General features: G+C 32.4%; 3 protein-coding genes across 4 annotated transcripts; 2 read left to right on the forward strand and 1 right to left on the reverse strand.

The window, feature by feature from the left end:
• The first annotated feature begins 6197 nt into the window (after window positions 1-6197).
• Window positions 6198-8278, forward strand: LOC118043736 (protein WHAT'S THIS FACTOR 9, mitochondrial). Its single transcript, XM_035051803.2, has 2 exons — window positions 6198-6602; window positions 7084-8278. The coding sequence occupies exons 1-2, from the start codon at window positions 6295-6297 to the stop codon at window positions 8069-8071; spliced, it is 1296 nt and encodes a 431-aa protein (XP_034907694.1). The 5' UTR covers window positions 6198-6294; the 3' UTR covers window positions 8072-8278.
• A 622-nt stretch (window positions 8279-8900) lies between these two features.
• Window positions 8901-13521, reverse strand: LOC118043735 (DEAD-box ATP-dependent RNA helicase 37). Of its 2 annotated transcripts, none has more exons than XM_035051801.2 (7): window positions 13308-13521; window positions 12278-13083; window positions 12094-12177; window positions 10943-11185; window positions 10370-10537; window positions 9901-10014; window positions 8901-9492 (listed from the first exon to the last, which is right to left on the reverse strand). In XM_035051801.2, the coding sequence occupies exons 2-7, from the start codon at window positions 13025-13027 to the stop codon at window positions 9004-9006; spliced, it is 1848 nt and encodes a 615-aa protein (XP_034907692.1). In that variant the 5' UTR covers window positions 13028-13083; window positions 13308-13521; the 3' UTR covers window positions 8901-9003. The 2 variants fall into 2 exon arrangements, with proteins under 2 accessions (XP_034907692.1, XP_034907693.1); XM_035051802.2 differs by having other exon boundaries at window positions 13356-13519.
• Window positions 13522-18946: 5425 nt separating this feature from the next.
• LOC118043754 (serine/threonine-protein phosphatase PP2A-4 catalytic subunit) lies at window positions 18947-24396 on the forward strand. Its single transcript, XM_035051817.2, has 11 exons — window positions 18947-19259; window positions 19657-19713; window positions 19815-19898; window positions 20238-20309; window positions 20887-20958; window positions 21312-21352; window positions 22622-22688; window positions 23342-23533; window positions 23656-23745; window positions 23840-23947; window positions 24034-24396. Exons 1-11 carry the CDS (start codon window positions 19167-19169, stop codon window positions 24097-24099), a joined length of 942 nt encoding a protein of 313 aa, XP_034907708.1. The 5' UTR covers window positions 18947-19166; the 3' UTR covers window positions 24100-24396.
• Window positions 24397-24470: the final 74 nt, after the last annotated feature.

Consider the following 24470-nt stretch of genomic DNA (forward strand, 5'->3'; position numbering starts at 1 on the left):
ATTCCAACTCTTATTGCACCAAAACCATTTACATATTCTCTCCCAAAAAAGCTACTAAACACTCCTCCGCTTGTAAAAACAACATTGTGTTCTTCATTTGCTTGCAGAGCATAACAAACTTTTATCTTTATCTTCAAAGAATGACAGAGATATATTCTTCAATATCAAAAGTCAAGATTACACCAACTTATAAGCCCTATAACCTCCTCGTTTCTCCCACAAAACCCTAAACCAAGAAGCTTAGAGAAGGAGGAACACTGACATGAATATTGCCTCTTAACCAAGACTATAACAACTATAAAAACTATAACTAAAACACTTTGAAACGGACCCCAAATCATACAAAGCTTTAACCACTAAAACACCTTCCAAACAACCATTTTCTATACTAGAAAATTCTATTCTCAAGTCACCCTAAGACAACCCTCAAATCATCACAAAACAACCCTTACAAGCAGTGGCAATAGCAACCAACTCTAAAGAAAAAATAAGAGCAGACATCGAACTTCAAAGTAGTAGAACTCCCTTTACAAATATTTATTTCTAGCACTACTAATAGGGAATCCAATAATGAAACTTTCTCCCACTAATAGTAGCATTAAAATGTAGCAGTAGGAAGAAGAGATATATTTGGGCGGAAAGACATGAGCAAACAATAAACTTCAACGTGGTAAATCCTCATTTAAAAAGATTTATTCGCGACACTACTAGTGGGGAATCCAAAAGGGTATGTAGTAGTTTCAAACCTTGTAAAATCTTCTCCCACCAATAACAGTATTAAAACGAAGTAGTAGGGAGAAAAGACAGTCTTGAGTTGAAAACCAGAAGCAAACATTGAACTTCAATGTAGTAAAGCTCTCTTTATAAAGATCATTTTGTGGCACTGCTAGTAAGGAATCCAAGAGGAGATGTTGTAGTTTCAAACCTATTAAAATTCTCTCTCACCAGTAACAACATCAAAATGCAATAGTAGGGAGAAAAGACAGACTTGGGCTTAAAAATAAGAGCAAACATTAAACGTCAACATAACATATCCCCCTCTAAAGATATTTGCTCATAACTCAACTAATGAGGAATAAAAAAGGGGATGTATTAGTTTTAGAACTAGTAAGATTTTTCCTAGAAGCAGTAGAAATAACACTTGGCAGTAGGAAAAAGAAGATAAACCTGGACTAAAAAAAAAAAGCATGCAAATTAATAGAGAAGAACCCCCTTTAAAAGTGTTTGTTTGTTGCATCTTCAGTAAGGAATCAAAAAGTAGATCAAGGAGTTTTAGACTCACATGGTGATCCTCCTCCAATAGTGACAAAGCATGATTCCATGCATCGACAACAACGTTGTTGCATAATACATGCGCTACTACTATTCAAGCAGCCCTTTTAGCATGATTCCAGTAATTCCTGGATACATCAAACATCTTAGAAGGTAGATTCATAACCTCAAATTATTTTTCTAATAAATTTCTAAAATGTTATGAATTTTGGGATAAATTGCTCATTATTATGTATGTTTTTGGATTGTGTGGACATTATTGGTTTGGATTTATGTGTGTTTTTTGTTTGAAATGATTTGGTAATTTGTGTCGATTAGTGGGTTCATTATTAGGGTTGTGATTGATATTTGAACATTAAATATTGATACATTAATTATGTTTATGTTTGTGAATTAGTATATGATTTGAATATAATTCATGAAATTAACAAGATTTTATGGTTGATTGTTTGTTTGTTGGATTATTAAGTTCGTGAATGATGAAAGAATAGATTGTTTTGAATTGGTATCTTGTTTGATTTAAAGCACATTATTGTATTTTTCCAAACAAACCCCGCGTGATTTCTAAAATATCATAAAAAAGATTCAGGGACCATTTTAGAATTATTTGTGAGTCCTTCGTATGTTTTTTCAACCATTTCACTTAATATTGGAATTGTAGACCTACACTATAAGATACTTATTTTGTATTAAAAATACTTTCTTTTCTTCAAGATTTTTATAAAAATCACAAAAAATCCTTGTTTAAACAAATACAAAAATATGTTTTTATTCATATGCATACAACCAAATTCTAAAAAAAATACATCATGCATATTTTATAAAAAAATAAAAATCGCATTTTTATCATACTTAAATCTAAAAAATCAATCAATGAGTATCACAACCGATTTATGATTATGCATTCGAATTTGGCCAAAACTTCAAAAACACCATAAAAATTAATTTGTTTAATCAATAGTTGGGATATAAATTTTACAATGTAATGCATACTCTCATATTAAATTAAATGAATTGACAAAAATAAAATGTTAGGAATTTGTAGACTTTGATATTTAAGAGTATAAAATTACACTATAAAATATATCTTCAGGAATTAAAGTTACAAAATAAAAATACACCATTAAGATTTAAACTTTAGAATAGTTAAATTTTATCTTGATAAGATAGAGATCTCATTACCAAGAAGGATCTTTCTTGAACCATAGATGAACCAAAATATAAAAAACAAGAGTTAGAAAAAAAAAAACAATCAATCAATAATGTAACTTTCTATAGGTAAGGTGCACTATAAGTTATGCATCTTTTCCATGTATAACTTGTTCTCTTACCCAGATTCTTGTAGACTATTAGGTTTTTTAGTAACCATAATACTAAATAACGACTTCAGAACCTTTCAAATCATAGTTTTATGATTTATCCCAACAAATCCAAAAAACTCCTCGATACAGGAGGATAACCCTACACTCGACATCGTGCACGCCACAACATAATCTATTTCTTCCAAGAAATTAATATGGTTCTAGTATTAACAAATAGTAAAATACTAATTTGATTCTTTGTGCTGCGTTGCAGGATGGAGGAATTTTGTTTAACGCAAAAAAGATGTAAACATTGTTAATGTTTTTCTCTACAATCAAGAAAAATCTTAATTGTAATATAAAAATTTAATACATGCGTTCAATAAAATGAATCTATGTGTCCTAATAAATGATAAAAACTTTATGGATTCCAACAAAAGACTAAGTCAAAAAACTGAGATAAAGATCTATATTAAGATATCTGATCTCATATTACGAGAGCTCTTCATTTTTATTTTTATTAAAACGTAAATAATTTAAACTCCATTGAAAAAAAATCTAGTATAATTCCTGCTTTTCTTATTAACATATTTTTTAGCAAAACAATTATATTTTTTTGCCATGGATTCTTTATTTGATAAAAAAAACAAAAAAAATTAGAATAAAAATATATATTTGAAAGAAAAAAAAATCAAAAAACACATTGTAAACCTCAATAAACTAATCCTTCAAATTAAAACTCTCATAAATTGGTCAAAAACTACAAAATTAAACCGAAAAAAATCTCTCTTAAGCCCAATCTAATTTTTCAAGCAAGATGAAGGTCAAAAACTACCATTATCGAATTTCTCTCTTCGAATGAAACCCTTAATCATTAAACTTGGTAATTTTGGTTGTTGAAATCATGACAACTAACAACTTTCTTTTTCTTCTGCTGTTTTTTTGATGATTTTCTCTCACATCTCTCAATAAACAAAATAAACTTTTGAACCAAAATGAAAATTGTAATGAATATAGGATTAGCCATGTATTTTTTTTTTATGTTTTATAATTTAGTTTTTAATCTTTTAATCTATCTTTTTACCATAGTTGCACATTGATATTCATCTAATTATGCTAGAAAATGATTCAATTGAAAGGAAAAAAAGTTTAGGTGCTTTAATGTTTATATGAACAGTGAAGCACCATAGGTTTTCTCATATTTTAATATATTATATGAACAACAAAGCACCATAAATCTTCCCATTTCTTTTAATATATTATATAAACTCTGTTTTTTGTTTATTTTATCCTTGCATCATGTATATTTTGTTTAACCTAGGTTTTGTGGCATAATTCTTAAACCTATGACCTAGATCATGGACTTTATTGGATTTAATAATTTTTTTTAAAAAAATTTTTTTTAGCTAAATATATATTAACAAAAATAGAGAACTTTTTAAAATAATAAAAAAGTTAAAGGATGTAATTGGAAGGAAAAAAATTGAAGAACAAAAAATAAATAAAAAAGAGGCTAAGTGTGTGGACATGGCCTCGACCTTAAAAAAGAAGCCTAGGCCTCCGTGTCTAGACCTTTTTAATTTTTTTTTAGGGGTAGACGACAAGTTATCCATCCTTATTTTTTTAAGGAAAAAAAAAAAGATAAACAATGCTTTGTATGCTCTTATCTAGATTCTAGCCATTAGTGGTAACAAGAAAGTTAGTGGTTTTTTTTTTCCTATCAAAACCCTATTTTAGACAATTCTTTTGTTGAATAAGTCTAGTTGCCTAGTTAGAGGCAAATCTCTTGTTGAATAGAAAAAATAAATAAATATTATAGTAGTAATATGGACATTATCTTTTATTCATTATTTTTATTATTTAAAGATTTGATCTTATTTGGCTTTGAATAATTCTTTAAAAGCTGGGTTGTCGTAAATTAAAAGTCGTCTAATTGTCTGACTTCAAATGGTAATCCACACAAACCACCAATGAAAAACCTCTTAAATCCCTATTTAGGAGGGAGGGAGAGGGAGAGGGAGAGGGAGAGGGAGAGAGATATTGCTACACTTAGATTGTTAGTTCTCTATTTTGTGACTTGCATTGATTTTCTATTTAATAGACAATCACTAAAAAATAAAAAGCATAACTTACTATTTATAGAAAAATCTGAAAAACCCTATAGATTAATAAAATAACAATTTGCCTCTTGAATAATGTTCATATATTAATTTCGGAAAATTTTAAAAATTAACTCAATCAAGTTCTTGATTTTTCTAGATCTAGAAATACAATCCTTGAATTTAATTATATTATAGTCCTTAATTTCTAAAATATATTTTAATCAAATCATACTTAATTAAATTATCCTAGTTTAATTTATTATTAATGGTTCATAATGCATGTGACCTATTAGGTTTATAATATACTGACCTAAATATAAATTATAATTATAATTAAGTATAATTAAATAAATTAAATAATTGATTAATTTATATTTAAAGATCATGTGTATTATCCAGCAACGTGTCATGATCTAATTTGATATTAAAGCATGAAGTATATCTGTGATATTAAATCATATTTGTTCTTAACATAATAGTCATTGATTGTTTGAATAAAATTTAAAATTCTTTTAAAAAATCTGATTCCACCTTAATCAAGGATTTTTTAGTCAATACTATTTGAGAACAGATGAAACATTTTTTCTAATTCACCTAGGGTGATGAATCATCTCTTAATCATTTAAGTAGTTACTTATAATTCATATTATACATAATGTTTGTTCCTTCGTTATCTTAATTAATCTTGATTAAGATAACATGTAACAAGATAAAAACATAACATTCTCTATATATGATAACTTGGTGATTTCAAATCTAAGAATCATTTACACAATCGTCACGTAAGCTTTTCTATAGAAATAAGTGATCTCTTTATATGGAATTCTCATATGAATCAATTATATATTCATGTTTTATGACAAACACTTGTATATACTAATTTTTTGAAATAGCTGGATGCATTGATATATGAATTCCTGAAAATCAATATCATGAATTCGTTCTCCACGATGGATGGAGTTTAGATGAACAAAATGATCTTCTTTTTTTTTTTTACAGTAAAGTTATATTTTTATATATCATATATCATCATCAAGTTAATGAGTTAATAAAAAAGATTATTTTAAATTCAAGCTGGAATAACATGTAAAATGTACTTATTACTTATAATTAGACTAAACCTTTAAAAATATATAAAATAAAAATTTAAAATATTAAGAAAAAAATTATAATCCATGACCAGTGATTGGATTTTATATTAACATTATAATCCAATGTTTCATAAATTTTTTTTGAGATTTTATCTTATGTTTTATTTTTTATTTTTAAGTATTACTTGCCAAGAACCACATATTAACATTTTCTCTTATATTCGTCCATTCACATCACCCTTTGGGCATCTCCCCCTTGAAATATTGAGAGGAATGCACTTATGAGAAATCAAATTAAATTTGTTCTTTCTTTCTTTTTCATTTTTCTTAAGAACAAGGAAAAACAACAACATCAAGCGATACAAAAAAATACAAGAAGAAAAACGACCTCTCGGGGAAGAAAAAGAAATTACCCGTGGAGAAAACGACAAGTCGTAAGGAAATTAGACTGTCGCCATTGCAACCACAACAAAAGAGAAAACACAAAATTCTAACAACAAAAACCTAGGAGACGAACTTCACTGAACAATGATGTTCAAAACCCACAATTCTCTTATTGCATTAAAAACCTTATTACAATCAAAATCCCAGCTTGAACCTCAAAGCAGCAAACTTTACGATTTTTTCCAAAGTCGGTCCATTGTAAAAGTAAGGCTTAAATGGGTGAAAAACCGATCTTTAGACCATATAATTGATACAGAAACTGATCTTAAAGCAGCTTGTCTTTTAAAAGATGCAATCAAAAGGTCTCCTACTGGATTTCTCACTGCAAAGTCTGTCTCTGAGTGGCAAAAACTTCTTGGCCTTACTGTCCCTGTTTTACGTTTCATGCGCAGGTATTTTGAAGTGTTTATGCAGTTTTTCTTATTACCCTTAAGTGATTTTTCCTTGTTTTATTGAAAGTAGGGTTGTAGAAATGAATGTGTTAGATGAAAATTTGAATCTTTTCTTCAGTTTTTAGGTGTGCCCATTTTTTGATTTTCCCATATCGATAACTTGGTTGTGTGGTTGTTTTGCGATGAGATTTCGAGAGCGGCGATTTTTAGAGGATTTTGTGCTTCATGAATTGATGTGGAAATTGGAGTTTTGTAGTTTACTAATTCTATGTATTATTCTCTTTGGTTCTAAATTGTAGCTGATAGATTATGTCCTAAATTCTAAGAAGCAACTCTTGAGTAAAATCAGTTTTCTTTCATGGATTTAGGTATACCTTCACCTCGTATGCAATTAATGACTTATTTGAATGATATTATTGGTGGGATTTATTGATGGTTAAAGGAATGATATTTTCTTACTACTTAATCCGTTTATGTGTAGGTACCCAACTCTTTTTAATGAGTTTCCACATGCTCAATACACAAATTTGCCTTGTTTTCGGTTAACAGAGACTGCGCTCTTGCTAGATTCACAAGAACAAACCATCCATCAAACTTATGAGAGTGATACAGTGGAAAGACTTTGTAGAGTGCTTATGATGATGAAGAGTCAGACAGTGCCCCTTCAATCACTACACCCCTTGAAATGGGATCTGGGTTTGCCTGTTAACTTTGAGAAAGTATTGATACCTAAGTATCCCGACCATTTTCAATTTTCTAAGGCACCAAATGGGACTAGGAGTTTGCGGCTTGTGCAATGGCGTGAAGAATTTGCAGTTTCGGCATTGCAGAAGAGCAACGAGACTAGTGAAAAGGGTAAGGAGTATCGGCAGTTTAAGAGTGGGTACACAGCTTTGACTTTCCCAATGAGTTTTCCAAAGGGCTATGGAGGGCAGAAGAAAGTGAGAGCATGGATGGATGAGTTTCACAAACTACCTTATATTTCACCTTATGATGATTCAAAAAGGATTGACCCGGATAGTGAACTCATGGAGAAACGGGTTGTTGGAGTTCTGCATGAGCTTTTGAGCCTCACAATTCATAAGAAGACTAAGAGAAACTACGTGAGGAGCCTGAGAGAGGAATTAATTCTTCCTCACAAGTTTACTCGACTCTTTACAAGGTATCCAGGGATTTTCTACCTCTCGTTGAAGTGTAAGACAACAACTGTTGCTCTAAGAGAAGGTTACAGGCGTGGAAAATTAGCAAATCCACATCCTCTTGCTCGTCTAAGAGAAAAGTTTTATCACGTGATGAGGACAGGGCTTCTTTATCGCGACAGAGGTGTAAAGATGATTCCTCAGGAAATTTTGCTAAATGACGTGGAGGATGAAACTGGACAAGAAGAATCCGAGGAGGAAGAAGTTGAAATAGGTGATGACTGCTACGAGGAAACCTCTGAGATGGGAGAGGATTCTGATGAAGATTAGTCTTTTATCCTAATAAATTCGCTAATTGCCACATTTTTGAAGTGAGAGAAATGGTCCTCGGGACCTTCAGATATCGAGTTAATGAACTCCGAACAGAAGTATTGAATTTGGATAATTATCTTGCCAGTTGCAAAGGTAGCTCTTGACTGTTTATGTTACTAGGGGATTGTGTTTATGCACATCAGCATGCATGCGTTTTGTCTTTAAGCTAGGGGTTGTTTTTGTTATTTCATGTAAAAATACATGTTAATAATATTTTTTTTATTTTTAAAAAGTTATTTTTGATATCAAAATAATTTGAAAATATTAAAAATATATTAATTTAAAATTAATAAAAAAAATTTTAAATTTTTTTAAAAATATTTTTAAAACAGACATTCAACCCGAAGATTATACACTATTGTATTGCCATCATGTCGTGTATGATTGCAGGCAAGTCCTTCCAAGTCGTGCTCTTCTACTTTAAGCATCTTTCAGGCAGGCAAAGGGTCTCCGGTAGTTTAACATCGCGGAGTCATTTGAGTTTGTTTTTCATCAAATTATTCTGAGGTTACAAACTCTTTTAAGAGTTCAGATTCATGTCGACTGTATTTCTTTGGTTAGTAATGATATGACTTCGAACATGGCTTGCTTTTCGTTTTTTTTTTTTTTCTTTTTAAAATGATTTGTTTTTGTATTTTTGAAGTAAAAAATAACCGCATTTAAAATTGTAATTCAATTTTTAACATTAAAAAATCTAATGTATCACCTACCTGGCGCAAATTGATTGTTTCACCTCCCACGACAGCTGATGCATAAAACACAAATACAAAGACAAATCTATGACTACTGGAGGATAAAAAAAAATTAATTTAATCCTTTGAATTGTGAAGAAAAGAAATTTATATACGCATATGAAAACAAGAGATCGGATTCCGGGATTTAATACGATACTAATCCCAAGCACTGGCTACAGTTGGATTGTAACCCCCACCATAACCAGCAGAAACCCCATATCCACCGCTACTATTGTTTCCTCCACCATAATAATCTGTACCCCTGTTAAAAGAGCCATCCCTTCTCATATCACGGCCACCAAAACGGGCTCCCACAGAGCGCCGATTCTTGCCACCACTAAATGAAACCCGTGAAGCATAACGGGTGAGCCAGGCAGGCACTTCTTGATTTGATTCTTGCATAAGATCAGCTAGTGGTCTTGCTAATGACAAATTATTCTCATTAAAAAATGCTGTAGCCAGACCTGTTTTTCCAGCTCGCCCTGTTCGCCCTATCCGGTGAACATAATCATCAATGTCATTTGGAAGATCAAAATTCACCACATGAGCCACATGGGGTATATCAAGACCCCTTGCTGCCACATCTGTCGCAACTAGAATTGGCGTCTTCCCACTCTTGAATGATCTAAGTGCCATTTCTCTTTCCTGCATGCCAACATAGAGATGATCTCATATTGAAGAATATCATATTGAAGAATATAGCTAGTAAATTGCATGGTGCAAGAAAACAACAGACAACAGAAGAACAGGCAACTAAACAAGCTGGAGCGATTCTCTACTCTCTACAGATTGTTTTTGTGTCAAGAGTGAAGAAGGCCATCTGCTCCTTTTCCTAAATTGTAGTGTTACTTTCTCACAGTTTACCAAAGAAAGGAGTCTAAATTACCATATGCCCCAGAATAATCTTTATAAAAACACTAACCTCAAGACTGCTTAAGCTCATCAATGTTGTAGGGAATTGCATAAATAAAAATGCTGAAGAAACAAAGTAAAAGATACATGCCACATTCATGTACTCAGTACTCACTACTAGACCCAAATCCGATAACTTACCTGTTGTGATCTATCTCCATGAATTGATGTAGCAGGAAATTTATTGACATACAGCCAATGTTCCAATGAGTCGGCTCCCTTCTTTGTCTCCACAAAAACTAATGTCAGAGAATGCTGCAATTTAACAAAAATCCACGGTCACTATAGTACACTTTTGAAGTTTTTTGTATGGTGGCTGTTTGCATCCTTTTATTCCTCTCTTCTCTCATTCAGGCTTTTTTTCTCTCTTGATAACACATGTCTCACCTTTTTCCTCAATTTTATCCTTTTATAATATGAGTTAAAACCTTCTACTCTCCTACCTGTCACTAGATAAATCAAATTCAAGGGGCTAAGTTTGAAATTTTAATGAGGCTGGAAGAGACTTTTTTCCTTAATTGATATGAATAAATCAAATCACCGGTAATTTTGCTAGAGAAAAGATTAGATCATATAAAATTGTCATGGTCAGCAAGTTGTTTCATCGTACCTTGCCATTAACTTCAGTTTCTCTCTGAGCATGAAGAAGGTCCATGAGATGACTTCTCTTGTCAGTCTCATGAACATATTCAACTCTTTGAACAATTAAATCAGTACTCGAACCGACCCTTCCGACAGCCAAAAATATGTAATTTGAAAGAAAATCAGAAGCAAGTCTCTGCATGTCAGCCAAATTGCAAAAAAAAAAAAAAAAAAAGTCAGATGCAATGGAAATGGCAGTCTTCAATGGATATCAACAAGCAACCTTCACATGTGAATGGTTAGCACCTAAAAGAGTGCTCAGCAACTCCAAGATAGCAATGGTGCTTGCTTATCTAAGTAGGCAATTGTCCAAACAGAACCAAAGGTACATCCTCACTAGAACGATAAACTTTAGCAGTCAAGCTACTTCATACCATAATTTAGCAACCAAGTATTATTATATATACACTCACTGAAAAAATAACATCCAACATTTTCATAACCAAGATAAAATACTCAGACATATCACTATATTAATAAATGAGCTTCACAAGAAAAAAAGTGGAAACTAACTCAACCAGCACCAGCAACTAAAACAAACCTGTATTTCTTTAGGAAAGGTGGCACTGAACAGCATTGTCTGTCTCCTGCCACATGGGGGCATGTCCATTTGTTCCACTATCTTTCTAATCTGAGGTTCAAATCCCATATCCAGCATCCTGTCTGCCTCATCAAGTGCTAAATATCTGATCATCTGCAATGACACTCTAGCCCTCTCAACCAAATCCACTAACCGTCCAGGAGTTGCCACTAGAACATCAACCCCTCTCTCAAGTTCTCGCAACTGACCAAGCAATAAAGAGCTAGTGAATAATTAAACTAGATGACAGGCACTCCTTTGAGACAACATAAAGGCAAAATAAAGCTGAAAGGTCACAAAAGGCATAACTTTATGAAGAAAAACATATATATGTGTATCCAGCAATGCAATTGACTTTGATGGTGTAAAAGCAAGTATAACCATTGCTATTGCAACTCCCCAAGTGAAGTAAGTCGCTTCATGGTACCATTTTATGATGGTCCCTTAAATATCACCCTCCCTGCCAATCAGCTCCCTTGCACCACAACATTCATGCTAAGGTTGCATTTGGTATGGAGATAAAAAGCTACAAGTATAAATGTTAAGAGTAGTTGGCTGTGTTATTGGCATCATTAGAAGAATGGACAATTGCTCTAATCATTTTGAACATGGTTCAGGCTAGAAATTTGGGTGATGTGTCAGTTGAAGTACATCCAGAAATGAATCCATGTAATTGGTCTGAAAAAGAAGGATGCTGCTAAAGAGGACTTTACTAATATTAGTGCCACTGTATTTTCCATGGTTTACCAGACATCTAAGCAGTTTCCAATGAAGGAGATATCATTCAAAATAACAAACCAGAAACAAGCTATTGTTATCATTTTAAAGTTGGTTAGGAAACCCAATCCGAAACGCCCCCGTGTTGTCACATAGGAGGTACAGCGGGCACAAGTGGACTCTGGTCTTATCTATTTCCCTCTATCATATAATAGAGAGGATGAATGAAATAAGAAAAAAGCACCAATGATAGAATAATTTCCAGTGAGCGAGTACTTTTTTAAGGATAATGGATTCAAGAAGAAGAGAACCATACAAAACATATCCAGCACTAATAGAAAAAAAAGAAAAGAAAAGAAATGAAGAGAGAGAGAGCTATTGTCATATGATTAAACCTGTTGGTTGATTGGAGCACCTCCATAAACTACCACCACCTTGACACCAGTTTGATAGGCGAATTTTTTGGCTTCATCGTGTATCTGCAGTCAGATTGCAAATAAAGAAAAATAAGAAAAACAAGTCGTATAAAGCCATTACATGATCCAGAATGCACATGATTAGCCTGAAACTAAATAACACCTGACACGAAAGCTCCCTTGTAGGAGAAAGAATGAGAGCCAGTGGGTACACTGTCCTCCCTCCATGTGGTCTCTGCACATACTGCTCCCGCATAATTCCAGCAATTATTGGAAAGCAAAAGGCAGCTGTCTTCCCTGACCCTGTCTGAGCACAAGCCATCAGGTCCCTCCCAGCAAGCAATATTGGGATTGCATTGCGCTGCACTGGAGTTGGTTTCACATACTTGCATCTCCGAATATTCTGATTCACTGCCTCACCCAGGTCTATCTCTGCAAAGGTATTCACAGGTGGTGGCACATTTTTCCCACTCGTCTCCACAGGAATATCCTCATACGCATCAAAGTTAATTCCTGTATTCTCTTGCACGTCAAAAGCCGGCTCTGCATCACCATCATTATCAAATGGATTCACCTCACGCTCCCTCCCACGTTCCAGCCCACCAATTCTATTATTCCAACCACCACCACCTCCTCTACCACCAGAACCATAACCTAAGCGCCCAGAATCCAGTTTCGAAGCACTGCCGCCACCGCCACCCCATCGAGAACCACCTGCAGGCCCGCCATAACCTACACGATCATTTCCTAATGACGGAGCAGCAGGTGGTGGCGCCAGGAAATCAGAAGATGGTGGCCGGTTACGAAGGTGTGGCGGAATGTAAGTGGCACGAGTAGGACGCGGACCAGACGAACCAGATTCTGCATTCTCAGATGCAGAGTTAGCCACAGAATCTGCCCATGAAGTTCTCATAATTGGTAGCAAATCACAACTGAAAAAAGAATCCAATACCACAGCGCCGAAATTCCCTATAATTGAACATCAGAAACTCGATCAATCGCAATTGCAAGTAAAACTAAACCTCAAATTAAATTAAATTAGATAAACAACATCAATTAAGCAAAATTGTAAAAAAGAAAAGGAAGAAGCACAAAATTCACTAACTATCATGAGATGGTGAGTTTGTTAAAAACGAAGCGAAATAATCGGAAAAATGCAAAAAATAGAGTAACAAAATTGTAAAAAAAAAAACCTAAATTGAAGCCGAGAGAGAGGGAGAGAGGGGGAGAGAGAGAGAGACCCGAGTTGTTGCGTTAATTTGAGTTTTAAAATTCAAATGGAGAAACCCTAGTCTGCTCTTTCTTTTCTTTTTCTTCTTAAATGATTTATCGGGATCGGACACGAAGCGAAAATATCGTTACGGATGTTGTCCTTTTCTATGCTTGGTTTATTAAGATTTATTTTTTTTGTTGTTGGTGGTGGTGGTGGTGGTGGAAAGACCCGGAAGATTTTGTAGTTTCCGTTTATGCAAAATCTATTATTTGCACCTATGTTTTCTTAGTTTTTCAAAAATAAAATAAAAACCCTTTTTATTATCATTTCAATCCCTTATTATATTTTTAATTTCAATCTATTATTTAAGAAAAATTAAAGAGGATGGTGATTTCACTATACCTCTGAACACAATGCACCGTAGAAAGTAATAGTATATTTACTGTATTGTCCTTGATAAAAAAAAGGTTAAGTTGAGAGTAAAATTATCCTTATAATTAGATCATTTTTGCGTTTTACAGTTGATATAAAGTGGCATTTACTTTCTTTCTTGCGCAACAAACTTATGTTGGTGCCCTTAAAAGAAATAAATTATTGGGTTGGCATTGAGGGCTTTTTTGGTTTTTTATTTAATAAGCAAGGGTGATTAAGTCCAACATCTACCATTTACAGGAGCGAAAGAATCTTTTCAGAACATGACACTCAAATCATATAAAGTGTTTATTTCCACTAAATACCTATAATACTCTTGTTTTGATTAAAATTTTTTCTTTTTTTAAATCTTCAATAAAGGGTTTTCTTAGTTAAAATCTCTAATGCATTCCTATTTTTTTATGAAAGTTATCTCTATTAAATATATTTTTTTCCATGACAGACATCTATCTCATCAAATTAAGAGCGTGTTTGGCAGTGTGATAGCGGTTACTTTTTAAATAACTTTTGGTGCCGAAATATATGCCGATGATATTTTTTTATTTTTAAAAAATCATTTTTAACATCAACACGTTAAAACGATCCAAAACATATAAACCGTATTAAATTTTTGCAAAAAAAAAAAACAAATTTTTTAAGAACGCGGTGCTCAAACGCTACCTAAATGTGTCTGTGGTTCATGCCTCAATAAGTAATTGTCTTAAGAAAGTGTTATTCATAAATAGTAGAAACACAAACAAACATAAACAAACAAGAAAATAATGTCTATAATAAAACATCATTTATTTTAATATAGACCATATGACCAAGACAAAACACATATAAACTAAAAAAAAAATTAAACTCTTGAGTTTCCTCGTTCTTCTCTATATTTGGGCTCATAGGCAAGATACATTTTAGAATCGTTCCCTAAGGCCTTAGAAAGATAAAAAAATTGTTTTGGTAGCCATGTAATATTTTACAAGTAGATGGAAGCAAAGGCCTTAGCACAGATAACTACTTGTGAAGTCATCTCTTTTCTATATAAAAAAAAATATTGTTTGTAGATTCGGATCACTAAAGGTGTTGATCAATGATAATAACACCTAGCTTGGTAATAAAAGGATGATATCAAAGTGTCAAAGGCTCCATTTGACTACAAATTCTCCTCAATATCACCCGATAGACAAATGGACAAACAGAACTCACTAACAAGTTACTACATCACATTGAAAAAAAAATAGAAAGTTGAACTCCTTAATGAAATTTTATGGGCATACAGGACCACTAAAAAAACTTCAACAGGAGAAACACCTTCTCTCCAACATATAGGATTAAATCTATTATTCCTATAGATGTTGCATTTCTTCATGAAAAATAATGAAAAGGGAGTTAAAAGCCATCTTGGATTTAGTAGAAGAAGTTAGACTAACAACTACAGTGAAGAATAAGTCTTCAGACACAAAGCTACTTGATATCACAATGTCAAAGTAAAAAACAAAGAACTGCACTTCTATTGTACACATATTGCACTTGTTGAATCACATGACCACACAATCCTCTGTATATGTGCATGACTTACTAGTACTTGACACAATTCCTCCTTATGTAAAAGCTTACATTATAACTTGTGACTCCAGATTCCTACAACATCTCGCTACCCAAATAGAGGATAAAATATTTTTGGCAACATTAATATCATAACCTATTTTGACCCCTCATTTTCATGTGTGTGTACGCGCATTGAAGCAACTCAACTAATTTTAGGCCATTTCATGAATTTTTTAACCTTTTTTCTTATCGATGAATTTTCAAAAATCAAGAAAAATAAGAAAAAAATATTTAGTGAGTATAATGATAATCAATTAAGAATTAAAGGAATACAATTATATAATAAGGATATTCTTAGATGAGGTAGAATATTTTTTAGATTAAGGAATAAAACATAAGAATATTTCTAGATGGGGTGGTATAATATAAAGACCTTTAGATAGATTATGAGGGATGGTTGAAAGGAAAACCCTAGCCACTATGGAAGGAGGAAACAAAATTAGAAAAAAAAAATAGAGTGAAAAAAAAAAAGAACGAGAGAAAATCAAGAGAGAGAAATTTATTTGTAGAATTTTTTTTTTAAAAAAAATATGTGTAGGAAAAAAAAGAAAGAAGAAGTAGAAAAACAAATATGAAATAAGAAAAACCATGGCCCATCTCATCTCTCTCCTACTATCACCAGCCATCACCCTCATTGTCGTCCATTACCTCCATAAACCCCCATGCTAGTGCATTGTCAACCACCACTTTTATAAACCCTCATGCTAACGCTAATTAACTCCCATTGTGATAGTAGTACTAGGAGTAGCCCATCTTCTTTCTCTTTTCAAATTGAAACCACACCAGGCCCTCAACCTTCCTTTCTCCTCCATGCCCATGGACGATGACATCTCATGCCAATCTCACTGACCATTTTAGGCACTCGCACGATATCCACTAGGAGCACCAGAAATAACAATGAAGAGAGGAAAAAAATAGTAAAAACCAAAATGGGTATAATGCCCATTTCATAAATGATTGAATCCTTTCCTTTAAGTACAGACGTTGGATTTTTTTAATAAATAGCTTAATTGACGAGTCTCGTATTTTTTAAGAACGGACGCTAAAGTTTTTGAATGACCTAATCGACGAGTCTTCTATTTTAGATATGGACATCCATTTTTTTCATGAATGGTTTAATTGACGAGTCTTCTATTGGACATCAATTTTTTCATAAATGGCTAATCGACGAGTCTTTTATTTTTAGGAACGAATGTCAAATTTTCCATAAATGCCCTAATTAATGTGTTTCCTATTTTAAGGGATGGACGTCAATTGTTTTTGCAAAACATTAATAATAAATTAAATAAATCATGAATAAACTCAAAAAATAATTTAGACAATTAATAATATGTACTTTATGAGAAAACACATAGAAAAGATAACTTTAAAATGATATAATAAAGATGATGTTTATATTTCTTTAAGCATAATCAACCCTTTACATGAATCTCTGAAACTAGTACTTATTTTATCATTTCTAATTCCTTCAATTGCTAGGTGGCAACTCTATTTTTTAATTCTCCTTTTAGTTTTTGAAGATCCTAATGTTTTGCTAGATGCGACAACTAGCATTTCATTCATATGCCAGAAATAAGTACTTACACACCATATCCATGTGGCACTTATAAGAATGCACACTGAGGTTTGGACAAGATATATAGGCCAAATATAGCAATTTTCATATGCTAGGTGTGCATATTGATTGTTAACAATATAATATTGTAGCGAGTCAAAGATTACAAATCCCTTATCATTATACTGTTTAGATTATTTAAGATCATCTCTAAATATCACGTTCATCATAATGCCACTATTGTATTCAGAGGCACTAAGCAAACACACCTTGCTCTATCACAAGTTGCATATACAAACTCCCCTCAATGCTTTAGTATTCAAATGCCATATAATGGACAAGGTGCATCATTTTTAACTTATATAATTTTGAATTTTAATTTTTGAATAAGTAATTTTTATGTAAAATGCAAAAATAATCAAGGGATGATAATACAAAAAAAATATATAACTATATATAAAAAAAAGTTGTTTGAGCTAAACTCATGTAGTGAATGCAATTGGCCCTCCTATACAACTAGGCTGACCAACTTAATTTTTCTTTTTCTTTAGCTTTGACCTTGTCTCTTTATTATTTTTTTTTTTTTTTGACATTATCATTTTTTGTTGGACAATAACACGATCAATCAAGTGACACTCTATACAACCAATAAATGTATGCTATTTCTTGTGGGATCATTTGTAGGCTTTCACCATTTTTTGACAGTTTATATACTTTTTGTATATTGAAGTATGTTAGCGTTAGCACCCTTACTATGGTGAGTTACACTTCATATTATTTTTTTAAGGTAAGTTATGGTATTTATTTAGATACTAGTATGCACAAATGAAATAGATAAGAAGAAATAATCCCCTGCTACATATTATATCACCTTGTTATAATTTCTATTAAATTGGCTTGATATGCTTTAATCTAATTTCAACATCAAAGAGTTTGTTTTACATGGAAAATCAACTCACTTTAGAACACCCATTTTAAAGTATTTCTATGACTTTATTATACCAATATTCAATTTCATTTAACCTTTGATTAGGAAAAAGACTAAAATTTGTGCTCTTTGTTTTTCAAAAAAAAAAAAAAACTAGGAATTCATAAAAATAGTTAATCTTGGTTTTCTATTAAATTCATTTATATACTACATAAAACCTTGAATTAAAAACAAGTAAATAAAAACCAATATTAAGTTTTGAAATAATAAAATTATATCAAAATTTATAGAATTATATCTTTGATTATTTTTCATATGAATTTTTTCAATCATCTCTCTTTACTTTTGACTTCTTTAAATAAAATGATTGATAAAATCTATATTATTCATCTTGACAAAAATTCCTAATATTAAAAAACAAAGGATTGAGCTATAATAAAGTTTAAAACTTAGGAACTAAAGAATAATCACTCCTATTTGTTGAAAACATAAAATCTATTTTTCAAAATCTTTCAAAACAAAAAAAAAAGTGATTTTCAAAGATTATGATCTAGTTATTTGGTTTTTTTTTAATAAAAAGATCCTTTTTTATTTTAAAAAGAATCTTAAAGAAAAAAACAAAATCACAAACAATACCAAGTAAACATATATAAATATTTAAGCATTATAAATGGTGTTTGTTTTACATAAAATATTTTAAACAAAATAATTTTTTTTTCCATAATTGATAAATAATGATATAAAAATATTATAATAATAGATAAATAATAATGCAATAAAATAATAAGCTATGATAGTTATAGGAGCTAATGTGAAAAGAATAGAGACAACGATAACGATAACAATAATAATAAAAAAAAATATATTGACATAATGAACATAGTAATTATGATATAATGATAAAATATTAATGGTGATAATGATTATAAAAAAAATTATAGTGACAATAATGATAATAAACAATAATAATAATTATGATGATATTAGAATAATAACAATGATTTATAAAATAATAATAACATGAAATTAACTAAAATTATAATAATATTTTTATTTTAATTAATTCTTTTCTAAAATATTTCAAATAAAACGAACACCTCTTGTGTCTATTACTCGAAAAAAAAAAAAAAAAAAACAATCAGCCTGTTAACTTTAACAACCAAAGCATCACACTCGCTTTCTCGTTCGCGCGCTTCTCCACTTCCTTCACTACACCAAAAGAACTGCGAAAAGAAAGACACAGGTGAAAAAAAATCTGATTGAATCAATATAGGTTTAGGGCTATCCCTAATCGGCATATTGTTAAACCCAATTCGGTGTTAAGATCAATCAAGATGGGCACGAATTCGTTATCTTCAGAATCAATTACCGATCTTGATCAACAGATCGAGCAACTCATGCAGTGCAAGCCTCTCTCTGAACCTCAGGTTTTGCTCAATTCAATTTCTGCTTGATTTAGGAAAAATTGAATCGAATTCCCTAATTTAGCAGTTGATAACTTGGTTTAGTGTTTTTAATTGTATTTTAGTAGTTGGATTCAACTGTATTTAGTAATTTTGAAATTTACTAGTTTCTTTTATTTTTTATTTTAGTTTTTTTTTTTTGGCTTCTGGTAGAGAAAGGAAATATAGTGATAAAAATAGAAATGATTTGCAAAATAATTACTACTTTCTTTTACTGACGGGGTCACGACAGGATTTTTGGCAGTCAATGCGGGAAGATTTAGGATTTTTTTTTTTAATTTGGTTAATGCATGTGTTTTTTTTTTTCTTTATGGTAAAAAATGGAGAGTTAATATTTTTTTTTTTATCTGTTTCGATGTAGGTTAGGACATTATGCGAGAAAGCTAAGGAGATACTAATGCAAGAAAGCAATGTTCAGGTTTAACTCTTCTTTTTTTTTTTTTATTGAATTCAATTGCTCTGTTGTCGCATGCTGGAATTGGAAGATGTTGAGTTTGTTGATTTGTTTTTGGATGACAGCCTGTGAAAAGCCCTGTGACAATATGTGGCGATATTCATGGGCAGTTTCATGATCTTGCAGAACTTTTTCGTATTGGAGGGAAGGTATCAGTTCTGACCATGACATCACTTTGTAGTTTTTCAACTCTTCTGTTTCAGATGAGGGCTTTGTCTTAGATAGTTTATTGAGACCTGTGCCAAATGCTTTTGAAGATTCAAGTTATCCTGAGGTATAGTCAAGTAAATTGTCATTGGTCAGGAAACTACTTGTTTTTGTTCATTGTGCTGTTTCACCTTGTGTTTTGATTTGTCCTTTGGGTTCATCTATAGAAGTATCTACTATATACAATCTTCTTTTTTGGTTCATTAGCTGTTTTTGCTCCTGATTTCGATACTATCTAATTCCCTGATTAGACTTGTGACCATTTTAAAATTTACTGACAGTGTCCTGACACCAATTACTTGTTTATGGGGGATTATGTGGATCGTGGCTATTATTCTGTTGAAACCGTGACGGTATGTACATAATTCATCCAGTCTTTTGCTTTTCATTGCTTTATTAAACTGATTAGTATTAGATAGGTTGTATGTCATTCCATTCCTTGCTTACATATACTAACAGAAAGAAGTATAGATATCCATGATAGACTAGTGGCCTTGATTATATTACAAAACTTCTTTTACCCACAAAAACTCAAAAAGGACCCTTGTTGCTGAGGCTCGTTCCTCTTTCCACAATATTGTGATAGGGCTGAAGTAGCTGGAGAAATAATTTAAAAATAGTTTAGTGGCACAATTAAATATTCTTCATGTGTTAATTTGAATCTGATGTAAGGGATAATGCCAATGCTTGTGGCGCTTTTTTAAGAGCTGGTGATAATTTTTGAGCAATGATCCTTGAATTTCTGACTGGCTTTTCTTTGATGTTTGGTTTGGCTAATATAAATTGCATGTTAACATTCTATGCCTCCTGTTTGAGGTAATTATTTCAAATACCACCTTTATAAACTGTGCTTCTACCCAATCTGTGCATAGAAAATGTCTGACACTTGGAAGATTTAAATTGGTGACACTTATTGATATATTTTCCCAGCTCTTGGTGGCATTGAAAGTGCGCTATCATCATAGGATTACCATTCTCAGAGGAAACCATGAAAGTCGCCAGGTACTTTATTTTTTGTGAACTTTTTCATCATGAGTTTTTATTTATACTGACCACTGTGGTAATGCTTGGATCCTGTGTGGGTCTTTCTATTTCTTTTATAAGTGCTTCTGTTGTAAACTTGTAATCTGGATTTATAATTTTAAGCAGTTTAGTGTATGATAGACATTTCATCATCTAGATTTTTCACTTAATTCCTGGAGGCGTCAATGGAGTTTCTAGAAGATGTGATACTTAGTTTTATTTTGGACAGTTGAAGTTAAATGTTAATCTGTATTAATTGTGTTTACTTTAAATTGTGGGCTGTGCCTGCATATGGAAATACTGATTACTTACATCGTTTTTTGTCCATGCAGATTACTCAAGTTTATGGGTTTTATGATGAATGTCTAAGAAAGTAAGTTTTTTGTTTGCAACCTTTATTAGTTGGCTATAAGTTTTAGCAGTGCTGATATTTTCTAATAATAAGTGTGCAGCACATGCTTGACATGCAATTATAATGCATATGTAGCATATGTCAATTTGTTTATTTTTTTTAATGATTTTATCCATTGGAATTTATCAGCAATGTTCTTACTGTTGCATTAAAGTCTATTTTTTTGGTTCCAATAACTACCTTTTGATTGCTGCATTGGTATTAATAATCCTTGCAAGCATTTTTAATTTTCCTCCTACTTTTGCTTGTTTGAGTAATGCATTTGGTGGGATCCTTGTAAAAGTTTTTGGTCAAGTTTTGACAAAGTTCAAATTTGCACAACTCAGCAGCTATTTAGAGAGAAAAAAGATAGCACCATTGGAAAATAGTGGTATTGAAGTTTTACAAGTTGACAACTTTTGACTTGTAGGTTCCTTTTTCATCAATGTAATACATTATGCTGGGATAAATGTTTTACATTTAAAGAACCTCTGGCATCCTACCCCCCCTACTTGGGATTACTGTGCATTCTTTTCTCTTCTTCAGCTCTATCCTTTTTTTTTCTTCCATGTATCAAGTCCATTCAACAACTTGCTCAAAGGATGTGGTAACATATTAATGTGCTTCACCTCTACTTTGCTGTAGTTGGGCTTGTCTTAATCCAAATTAGATGCTCCTTTGGAAATTTTTCACCGATTTCTTACATCTTCATTGCTTGTGAAGTTTCTTGATTATCTGGTTAAAATTAGGTGATACAATTAGATGGGCACAAATTAGATGCTCCCTTGGAATTTCTGTTGCTGGTTTCATACATCTTCATTGCTTGTGAAGTTTCTGGATTATCTGGTCAAAGTTTCTTTAATTACAGCATATTCATGTGCATAGCATTTGATTGCTTTTGATTGCTTTTGATGCTGATACAGCTATCTGTTTATACATTTTGACATGCACTTTGTTTTTGCTACATATAACTTCACTTCTTATAAGGTAGGGCTAGCAATTTGTTATAATTCAAAGTGTGCTAATGTAGTGATGGAAACAGTTGATAAATGTGCAAAACAAGTATTGATTATAAGTGGTATTATTGTGGGAGACTAGTTTGTTGAATTGCCTGAGCTGCTGTTGGTATGCCCTTGTAGATCCACTGCAATAATTTGACACATCTAACATACTATCTAGCAGTATTTTTGTAAATTTTCAATCTTTTCTTTCAAATCTCTTATATTACTCTTTTCTTATGACTTGTTACAGGTATGGTAATGCTAATGTTTGGAAGATCTTCACCGACCTTTTTGACTATTTCCCATTGACTGCTTTGGTTAGTAAGACTTTCTATTTCTGGGGCCTACTATTGATTTTGTAAGTAGTAAAAAAAAGAAAAAAAGAACTGGGTGTGTGGGAAAATAAATTGGGAGATATTAACCAACCTGCTCTAATCCCTAGCTAGATATAGAAGAGATTCTTTTTAGCTGACTCATGTTGAGTTCTTTTTTGTTTTTCATTTTCAAATCTCACTGTTATGACTGTTATGCTTACTTTGATAACGTTGTTAAATTAGCCTTTTGAGGCTGTATCGTTTGGTCAATCATGACTGTGTATTTCCTAGTATTGTGGTCTTTCGAAGCTCCAGCTTACGCTTCTTCATGTTCCAAAATGATCCTTCTAAAATGGTGCGAGTTGCCCATCTTATGAGTTTGGCTAGAAGATTTCCTGGTTTAGTGTTATTTACAAATGTGGTCATCACAAATTTTTCATTTCTCACTACATATATCACCAGAAATCGTCTCATATTATTTTGAGGAATCTCTTGGGTGAATTTTGCAACTTTATTTGGTGTTTAAGAAAGCTAAGATCAACTAGAGTGTTGGAAGTCAGTGACAGTAGAAAGCTAATGGTTTTATGGAAGTTGAAATGTATCATTGGTTATTTAGTAACTCCTGAAACTCTTCTTTTTCCTATTTTGCTTCATAGGTTGAGTCTGAAATATTTTGTTTACATGGTGGATTGTCCCCAACTATAGAGACTCTTGATAACATAAGAAACTTTGATCGTGTTCAAGAGGTTCCTCATGAAGGAGCCATGTGTGATCTGCTGTGGTCTGATCCAGATGATAGATGTGGTTGGGGTATATCACCTCGTGGTGCCGGGTATACCTTTGGCCAGGTAACTTGAGCTTCACGTGTTCTATCTCTATTCATGCAAAGAATGTGTTGTTTTTATCAAAGTTACAATGGTGACCTCATTTCTCCTGAATTCTCTTCATCTACGTTTGTTATTTAATGCAGGATATATCCGAGCAATTTAATCATGTGAACAGCTTGAAGTTGATTGCTAGAGCACATCAGCTTGTTATGGATGGATTTAATTGGGCACATGTAATCACCATTCTTGAAATTCATGAATAGTATTTGCACTCTCATGTTTGGCATGAAAATGAGGTTTGGGAATGACATTGTTTCTTCGGTACAGGAACAAAAGGTGGTTACCATATTTAGTGCACCTAATTATTGTTACCGCTGTGGAAACATGGCCTCCATACTGGAAGTTGATGACCGCAATGGCCACACATTCATCCAGGTAATATGTCATCCACTGATATTCTTCACAAGATCTTACATAATTTTAGTGCCAGCATCTCATTTTCGATTTTTGGTGCATTCCAGTTTGAGCCAGCTCCCAGGAGGGGAGAACCTGATGTCACCCGTAGAACTCCTGATTACTTCCTGTAAGCAGCCTTCTGTAAAACCACCACCACTTACTCATCCACCCCCCCAACCCCAAATCCCTACCTCATGCTCAGATGGTTGTGGATCCTAGTTACTTTGGGTCTATAAAATTTAAGTTTTAGTAATGCCTTGCTGATGGTCATGGGATGAGAAAAGCCTGTATTATAGTAGGCAAGTTGGATGCCTTTTCTTTCCTGTCTTGTGCTTGAAACCACGCTGGATATTTTTGTGGGAATCAGCTAAGCTGATGCACAGTGAAGCATTAGAATGTTAGGTATCCCTGTTTCATATTTAGCTTTCCTTCTGGGGCCTCTATGGGGACAACAAGGTTGACGTCTGCTTGATGCTCCATGCTAGAGTTTTTCGAATGGTGC

This window comes from Populus alba, chromosome 6 (assembly GCF_005239225.2).
Source record: "Populus alba chromosome 6, ASM523922v2, whole genome shotgun sequence".
In the NCBI taxonomy this organism is placed as follows: Eukaryota; Viridiplantae; Streptophyta; class Magnoliopsida; order Malpighiales; family Salicaceae; genus Populus; species Populus alba.

Excerpts from the sequence above, each read along its gene's own strand:
- LOC118043736 (XM_035051803.2), top strand. The coding sequence starts at position 6,295 with ATGATGTTCAAAACCCACAATTCTCTTATTGCATTAAAAACCTTATTA. Across the intron at positions 6,603-7,083 it reads GTTTTACGTTTCATGCGCAG|GTACCCAACTCTTTTTAATG; the intron begins GTATTTTGAAGT and ends GTTTATGTGTAG.
- LOC118043735 (XM_035051801.2), bottom strand. The coding sequence starts at position 13,027 with ATGAGAACTTCATGGGCAGATTCTGTGGCTAACTCTGCATCTGAGAAT. Across the intron at positions 11,186-12,093 it reads GTGCTCCAATCAACCAACAG|TTGCGAGAACTTGAGAGAGG; the intron begins GTTTAATCATAT and ends TTGCTTGGTCAG. Across the intron at positions 9,493-9,900 it reads ATGGAGATAGATCACAACAG|GAAAGAGAAATGGCACTTAG; the intron begins GTAAGTTATCGG and ends GTTGGCATGCAG.
- LOC118043754 (XM_035051817.2), top strand. The coding sequence starts at position 19,167 with ATGGGCACGAATTCGTTATCTTCAGAATCAATTACCGATCTTGATCAA. Across the intron at positions 23,746-23,839 it reads ATGGATTTAATTGGGCACAT|GAACAAAAGGTGGTTACCAT; the intron begins GTAATCACCATT and ends TCTTCGGTACAG. Across the intron at positions 23,948-24,033 it reads ATGGCCACACATTCATCCAG|TTTGAGCCAGCTCCCAGGAG; the intron begins GTAATATGTCAT and ends GGTGCATTCCAG.